Source organism: Monopterus albus, unplaced genomic scaffold (genome assembly GCF_001952655.1).
Source record: "Monopterus albus unplaced genomic scaffold, M_albus_1.0 scaffold686.1, whole genome shotgun sequence".
In the NCBI taxonomy this organism is placed as follows: domain Eukaryota; kingdom Metazoa; phylum Chordata; class Actinopteri; order Synbranchiformes; family Synbranchidae; genus Monopterus; species Monopterus albus.
In genome coordinates, this window is record NW_018128566.1 from 41,219 (window position 1) to 49,811 (window position 8,593).

At 42.7% G+C, this 8,593-nt stretch overlaps 1 protein-coding gene across 1 annotated transcript in view; it reads left to right on the forward strand.

Moving 5' to 3' along the window:
- LOC109953473 (zinc finger protein 271-like) overlaps positions 1-5,048 on the forward strand; it is a 13,621-nt gene extending 8,573 nt beyond the window's left edge. The window contains exons 4-5 of the mRNA XM_020588957.1: positions 3,265-3,338; positions 3,456-5,048. Of these exons, the coding sequence (XP_020444613.1) occupies positions 3,265-3,338; positions 3,456-4,595 (1,214 nt within the window). The 3' untranslated portion in view covers positions 4,596-5,048. The remainder of the gene's footprint in view (positions 1-3,264; positions 3,339-3,455) is intronic.
- Positions 5,049-8,593: the final 3,545 nt, after the last annotated feature.

Consider the following 8,593-nt stretch of genomic DNA (forward strand, 5'->3'; position numbering starts at 1 on the left):
CCGAAATGAGCTTCCTCCACAGGGTGGCTGGGTGCACCCTTAGAGAAAGGGTGAGAAGCTCAGAGTAGAAACACTGCTCCTCCACATCGAGAGGAGCCAGCTGAGGTGGCTCGGGCATCTGTTTCAGATGCCTCCTGGGGGCCTTCCTAGGGAGGTGTTCCGGGCATGTCCCACCGGGAGGAGGCCCCGGGGAAGACCCAGGACACGCTGGAGGGACCATGTCTCGTGGCTGGCCTGGGAACGCCTCGGAATTCCCCCGGAGGAGCTGGAGGAAGTGTCTGGAGAGAGGGAAGTCTGGGCATTTTTGCTTAGACTGCTGCCCCCGCGACCTGGTTCCGGAAAAGTGGAGGAAAATGGATGGATGGATACTGGGCTAGCCTGCAGGGTCATGACAGTGTCCATCCTGCTAAATCAATATTACTGGATTGCTGGGAACACCATGAGTCCAACTTGTATAGCTTTGGATGGATGGGTAATATCATGGCCCAGAGAGTAGGTCTGCTTGATTTGAAGTATTGTCCAACTATTTCAAGGCCAGAGACTCGGCCTTGGTTGTTTTCGAGGCAACTGGTGAATCTGTTCCTTTTTACGAAACTGAAAGCCAAACCAATTCATATTCCCACATCAACCTATGTGGTGGATTTTATAGATCGATATTACAAAAATAATGATATTTACTGATGGATCCAAAGATCCTGAGTCTGGTCGAAAAGGAGCTGCTGTAGTTATTCCTCAACGTAGAATAGTTATAAGGGAAAAAAAACATCTGATCACTTGTCAGTGTTTACAGTTGAACTGGTTGCAATACTACTAGCTTTACAGTGAGTGGAGGAAAATAAGGTTACTATGGGATTAATTTGTTCTGATAATTCTTCGGCCCTCTCTAGTATTAAGTCAGGCATATCTGAGATGAGACAAGAGGTATTAAATAAGATATTAGTGTCCTTGTGAAAAATGAGTAAGAAAGATGTCACAGCTTTTTATGGGTTCCAGCTCATTTCAGAATTGATGGTAATGAGGAGGCTGCTGCTGCTGCTGCTGCTGCTAAACAGTCTTTAAAATTTGATGCAGTTACCAGGCATACCCCAATTTTTAGATTTGAAATGAAATCCCTTATTATTCATATTCAAAAAGTTTGGCAAGAACAGTGGGATGGATATGTAAATAGTAGGCATTTGTACAAGATCCAAAAATTGGTTGGGTACCAACAGGCATGGACTGGTACTAGAAAAGAGGAAGGTGTAGTAACTTGCTTAAGAATGGGTCACACAAGTTTAAATTATACCCTGCACAAAATTGGTAAACACCCTACAGGTCTTTGTTCACATTGTTGTCAGAGACTGTAGAGCATGTCCTGTTCATATGCAGTGCTTATAATAAGCAATGTGTTCGAATGATAGCAGTAGTGGAAAAAAGAAGATTACTAATTTATCATTAGAGTCTTTTGTAAGACAGCATATAGAGTTATTAGTCATTTGGCAGATATAGGTATTTTGGATAGGATTTAGTAGTTTATGAAGTTCTAAGAATTTTTATTATAAATTTATATTCCTTCGGCTCTATTATTGTTCCATCCTCCAGCCCAGCAGGTGGCGATAATGCACATTAGGTTGCTTGCAAACCGGGTATAAAACACCATAAGAAGAAGAAGTAAACCGTAAACGCTAGCATCAAAGAACACTATCATGTATGTGAGAAGCGGAAGAATATTGTTGTGACCGTTGTATCGCAGGTAACCAATTTGACTCCAGTTCGTTACCTGAGACAGTTCACCAACGAGCGACTAACTGCTGATGTTGAAGAAATGTTCGGAGTCTGTTGATCAAAATGTGAAACGGGTTAAAGGATAAAAGACCCTCACCCAACTAGTACAAAGTCGTTGTTGTTTGTGATTTCAGTTTGAAGTGGAACTTAAGGTTGATACACCTCCTATACCGGGCCTTTACAGTGTGACGACCAGCGGAAGTGAGCGAAGGAAGCTGTAGTATATTTAGCTTCGTGGATGTGTGGAGATAAAGAGTTTGGTGTCGACGTATCGTTAAGAAATATTTCAGTTGTAGCCGATCAACAATGTCTTCACTTCAGTCTCTGAGAGTCATGGGTTAAGTGATGGCCTGGGGGAGAAACTGTCCTTCTGTCTGGTTGACTTGGCGTACAGTGACCTGTGTCACCGTACACAGGGGAGGAGTTCAAGCAGGGGTCTGTAGAAATTTTCTCTGCCCTCCTTTTGACCCATGAGGTGTACAGGTCCTCCATGGAGGGCAGGTCGGCACCAGTGATCTTTTCTTCAGTCTTGACTGTCCTCTGGAGTCTGTTCCTGTCGTGTTTGATTGCTGAGCCAAACCAGACAGAGAAGACAGAGCAGAGAACAGACTCGATGATTCCTCTGTAGAACTTTATCAGCAGCTCATGGTGCAGGTTGAACTTCCTGAGCTGGTGCAGGAAGTACATCCTCTGCTGTGCCTTGTTGGTGATTGTGCTGATGTTGGACATCCACTTCAGGTCCTGGGAGACAGTGGAGCCCATGAACTTAAAGGACCAATGCTGATACACTGCTGCCAAGTATGGTGAGGAAGGGTAAGGTAGGGCACTCTTATTAACATCCACTGTTTTTAGCGTGTTCAGCTCCAGGTTGTTGCGACCACACCACAGGGCCAGCTGGTCAACCTCCTGTCTGTAGGCCAACTTGCCACTGTCTCAGATGAGACTGACAACCGTTGTGTCATCTGCAGACTTCAGGAGTTTAATAGAGGGGGGTGGTCCTCAGAGGTGCAGTCATTTGTGTAGAGGGAAAACAGCAGCGGGGAGGGCACAAAACCCCTGGGGGGGAGTCTGTGCTGTTAGTCTGGGTGCTGGATATGGTTTTTCCCCAGCCTCACTTGCTGTTTCCTGTCAGTCAGAAAGCTGGTGACCCACTGAATTTATTCCCTTATTTTATTTTTTAGCTCATGGGTCTGCTGGACAGACAAGTGCACGCACCTCCACAAAAATGTCTTTGCATCAGGTGCATAGGTCAAGTTAAAATTCTAGTTAATTAACAGGATTGTATTCCACACTCTGATTTGATGCCACACAAACAACATTTCTACTTTGTCTTCTTCAGTGTATCATCTTGAAATGATCAAACAATACCCAGCACAAGCTTTACAACACTTTGAAGGCAGACTGAAAAATTCCAGTAAGAAGCTGATAAATAAGATGTATCCCTCTTTTTCCCTCTCACTACATCAGTGACATGTTCCCTGCGTCTCTTTATCCCTCCAGAGCTGCCTCAGCAACATGTCTGTGAGGAGGAAGAGGTTGTGGCTGACCAACAGCTCTGTGACCAGGAGAGGAACGCCAGTCTGGACCAAGAGGACCCAGAGCCTCCAGAGATTAAAGAGGAACAGGAGGACGTCCGTAGCAGTCAGGAGGGAGAGCAGCTTGGACTGAAGCAGGAGACCGATCCCTTTATGTTGACTCCTACTTATGAGGACAGTGACCACAGTGAACCAGAACCAGACAGTGACCAGCAGCTCCTCTCTCACAGCTCTCCTGTAGCTGAGAGCCAGGATCAGAGAGGAAACCAGCATGTAGACTCAGGATCAACCAGTCACAGTAGCAATGTGGACAACTCTCCCATGTCACAGACTGACTCTGATCCTACCACAGGTAACAAGTCCTTCAAATGTGGCACTTGTGGGAAAGAATTTATCTATAAGGTCAACTTGATTGTACATCTGAGAATCCACACAGGTGAGAAGCCATATTCTTGTAAAACATGTGGGAAGAGTTTCACTCGTAGTGATGTCTTGTCACGCCATATGAGAATCCACATAGGAGATCCTGCTACAGGTAACAAGTTCTTCAAATGTGACACTTGTGGGAAAGATTTTAAGTGTAAGTCACTATTGAACCGACATTTGAGGAGCCACACAGGTGAGAGGCCATATTCTTGTGAAACATGTGGGAAGAGTTTTTCTCATAGTAGTAACCTGTTTGAGCATCTGAGAATCCACAGAGGTGAGAAGCCATATTCTTGTGAAACATGTGGGAAGAGTTTCATACGAAGAGGTAGCTTGAGTGTCCACATGAAAATTCACATAGGCGAGAAGCCATATTCTTGTAAAATGTGCCGGAAGAGTTTCACACGGAGAGATAACATGCGTACCCACATGAAAATCCACACAGGTGAGAAGCCGTATTTTTGCAAAACATGTGGGAAAAGTTTCAGACGAAGAGGTGGCTTGCAGCTCCACATGAGAATCCACACAGGTGAGAGACTGTTTGTTTGCAACACTTGTGGCAAAGGATTCAATCATAGCTCAAGCTTTACTGTTCATATAAGAAGCCACACAGGTGAGAGGCCATTTGTTTGCAACACCTGTGGGAAAGGATTCAGGCAGAAGTCAGAATTGACCATTCATTTAAGAGTCCACACAGGTGAGAGGCCATATATTTGCCACACCTGTGGGAAAGGATTCAGCGTGAGCTCAGCATTGTATACTCATTTAAGAATCCACACAGGTGAGAAGCCATATTCTTGCAGTAGCTGTGAGAAAAGCTTTCGTAGAGCATCACAGTTGAAAACCCATAAAAGAATTCATACAGGTTAAAAGTTTATTCTTGCAAAATGTGGGGGAGCTTTCAGACGTGGTGTTGACTTTTATTGATCGTATACAATGTATTAAAGATATGGGCGTTCACACTGGGCGTTTAAACAGAACTCGGGAGTGGATGTGTTCATTGACAAGTCCAGTAAAGTTTAGGTCAACCAAAAGAAAAACGACATTACTTTTAGCCATTTTACTTTGTGCAGCTGATGAACAGCTCCCGGACAAGCCCTTGCCTTTTTTGGGGAGGCGACTGTTATTCAGTGGGTAGAGCAGTCGTATCCCAACCGGAAGGATGAAGGTTCGAATCTTGGTACTGCAGTCCAATGTCGAAGTGTCCTTGGGCAAGACACTGAAACCCCCCTGTTACCCCTGATGGTTAAAGCCACTGGTTGAGTTGGTGCCACAGATGGCTGCCTCTGTTCTGTACCGGAAACAAATTCCCTGTGTGTAACATACTTGGCCAAATAAAGGTGATTATCCTTATCCTAATCTCCTGTCACTATTTTTCTTGCTGCTGCAGATCATGATACTGTTGTGTGGTGCTGCCAGAGCTCAGTTAACCTCGTCCATATACAGTATATAAATATATGGCCTATGGCCTTGTTTGAGTTGTGTCCACAAAATATCTAATTTGGGCCATGCTGTTATGTAGTCTTTGTACTCACTCTAGTGCACTGAACTAACTTCAGACCGTGGACCTGCAAGACAGCCGACAAAATTTGTGACATGCTAGAAATCATCCCATCCATTGGAAGCTAGGTCGTTCAGGTAATTAATCTGGTGCCAGGACCCTGCTCATACTGTATGTCAGATGACCATTGATGGGGCCCAAATTCGTCTTGACCCTAACGGTATTTGGGCTCGACTGAATTGGGTCTAAAATCGGGCCAAATCTGTACAGTGTCTGTTCAGCTTTACAACGAGACTGAATGAGAGACTTAGATGGCCCATCTCTGTGGTTTTGGCCATTTCAGTTAAAAACCATACATCCTGTCACAATACGAATCGCAGTTCCTGAATTCTTATAAGTTTGCTGTGTTTTTGATGTATAACTTGTTTATGAAACTTAAGAGTTGACAGAATAAAAGAAGAAAACGGATCAAAAAGTGGAATAGAGTAGAAGGTGAGAGCCTACAGTGGATGATGTCACTGCGAGTCGTCATATCGTCATCTGCTGTAGGTGAGAAGCCATTTTTTTGCAACACCTGTGGAAAAAGATTTTATATGACATGAATTGATTAGACATATTAGAATTCATATAGGTGATATATTATATGCTTGCAAAACGTAGGCGAGCTTTCAGACTGAATTGACAATCCACATGAGAAGAGTACAAACTGGTGTGAAGCCACAACTCAGTGTGTCTCAGTTGGGAAAGAATATAAGATGGCATATAGGTAGTGTTGCTTTCCTCAACGAAAAATTATGACCAAATTTCGTCATCAACGAACCTTTATCACATGATGAAAACGAGGCGAGACGCAACGTAAATGCTGGTCATGTGACGATGACTATAATTAAATGTATAATGCAATATTGTTGACGAAAAAAATGAGACTAAATGTGGTTTACAAAATAAAAACTATGCTAAAATGTCTTTTCATTTTTGTTGACCAAAACGAGATGAAACGAAATGTTATAACGTTATTTCGTCGCGTTTAGTCACGTTATTTTTATTATTTTGCAGTATTTCTGTTACGCTTCAGGGGCCGCATCAGGTCACACTGCGCAGACGCAGGCGACATCACTTCCTTAACCACCACTCACGGCATTATTTAGAAGACAACAAACAAAGTTATGTCTGACACAGAGAAAGGGACTGATGGCCGGTCAGCCGGGGTTCGTCACTGGGAGAAAAAGAAGAAACGATATTTAGAAAAACTTTCATTACATAGAAGTAGAAAAGAAAACGGAATGTATTGTGGAAAAAGATGGGGAGAAACGTGGCCACAAAATCACACATAATGTGTATTGGATGTATTCTTGAGTCTATAAGGTAATAATAATAATAAGATAACCTTGTTTGAAATGGGTTTGGCTCAAAGAAAATGTTGGTTTCGTCTATACTACTAGGTACTTATACTTTATTGTCTGGGTTAAATAGAATTGCATTACTAAAAGAGACTAAAATACAATTTTCATTGACTAAAACTAGATTAAATGTCATTAGTTTCTGTCGACTAAAACCAGACTAAATATCATCAGTTTTCGTCGACTAAAACTATATGAAAATAGTCATGGATAATTCTGACTAAAATAAGACTAAAATGCTCAGACTTTTAGTTGACTGAAACTTGACTAGACTAAAAAGAGTATGAACGTGACTAAAAATAATAAAAACTAAAATGACAGCTTCACACAAAGACGACTAAAACTAAAATTAAAACAGGCCGCCAAAAAAAAAACTATACATACAAGAAATATTGTGTTTTAAATTCAAGCTAAACTATTTGTTTTAGCTTTACACCACAAACCAGGAAAGCAGACAAAATTCAATTTTTGTTTGTTATTTTGTTTTATTTCAGATAGATGGGACAGGTGTCAGAACACAAACTAAACCCAGAGTGCATTGCACATTGAAACTGGATCAAACGGACACACAAAGAGTTTATAATCCGTTATGATAATCTAAAACTCAGTTTTATGTTCAGACAAAACAAAGATCTGATCGATCAATTCAGGAGCACACAGACAATAAAGGCATGTCAAGAATCTTTATTGTCATTATGCATAGCATAATGAAATTTTTTTCTGGCAGCTCTCGGCTTAGAAGACAGACATATTATTTACATATCACACAACTGCATAAGTCAATAAAAAAATATGAACAAATAAAAAGGGATGTATGGGACCTAATCAGGTCAGCAGCGTGTTAGCAGCAAGAGTGTAGTAACATTATAAGGTGCAGCTCAGTGCAAATCTCAGTCTTTAGGAAGAGGTGTGAGGTCCAGTGCTCTGTGTCTGTCCATAGGGGGAGGTTGTGTGTGTGACTAGGGGTTTGGGGGGGCACAAACTGAGACACAGCTCTGGATAAGAAGCTGTGTCTCAGTTTGTTTGTTTTAGTCTTTATATTCCTGTACCTTTTCCTGGAGGGAAGAGGCACAAACAGACTGTTGCCTGGGTGGGTGGGGTCTGCAGCAATCCGTCTGGCCCGCCTCTGGATCCGGTCAGTGTATAGTGAGTCCAGATCCAGAGGAGGACTCCCTACAATGCCCTGAGCTGTTCTCACCACCTGGGTCAAGTCCTTTCTGTCCTGTGCAGTGCAGCTCTACACTGTCGCACTGAGACAGAGGATGCTCTCTACTGTCACTCTGTAGAAGTTTGCAGGCAACTGAGAGGAGAGACCAGCGCGTTTCAGCTTCCTGAGGAAGAAAAGCCTTTGCTGGGCTTTCTTCACCAGATAGGATGTGTTCAGAGACTGGGTCAGGTCAGATGTGATGTGGATGCCCAGGAACATGATGTTGTTGACTTGCTCCACCACCTCCCCTTGTATGAGAAGAGGAGCATATTTTGTCTTCCTGGACCTCCTATAATCCACAATGACTTCCTTAGTCTTGTTAATGTTCAGGACAAGATTGTTATCTGAACACCACCTTGTCAGGTGCTGGATCTCCTCTCTGTAGTGAGTCTCATCATTGTGTGAGATGAGACCCACTACGATGGTGTCATCTGCGAACTTCATTACTGTGTTTGTGGGGTGAATGGCATCACAGTCATGGGTAAACACAGTGAAGAGGACTGGGCTGAGCACACAGCCCTGTGGTGTGCCTCTGTTCAGGACAAGTAAATAAATAAATCTGTTTTACTGGTGCAAAAGCACAGACATGCTGCTTTTTCAGCATCAAACAACCACTGATTGAGTTTATGTAGAATTTAATTAATTGATGCTCTTTCAGACTTTGAAAGCTTCATTTAAAAAAAGAATAATGTACCAATTGTACTTTAAAAGACTCATCATCTGCATTCTGTGTGTTATGGGAATCTTTTTTATAAACATC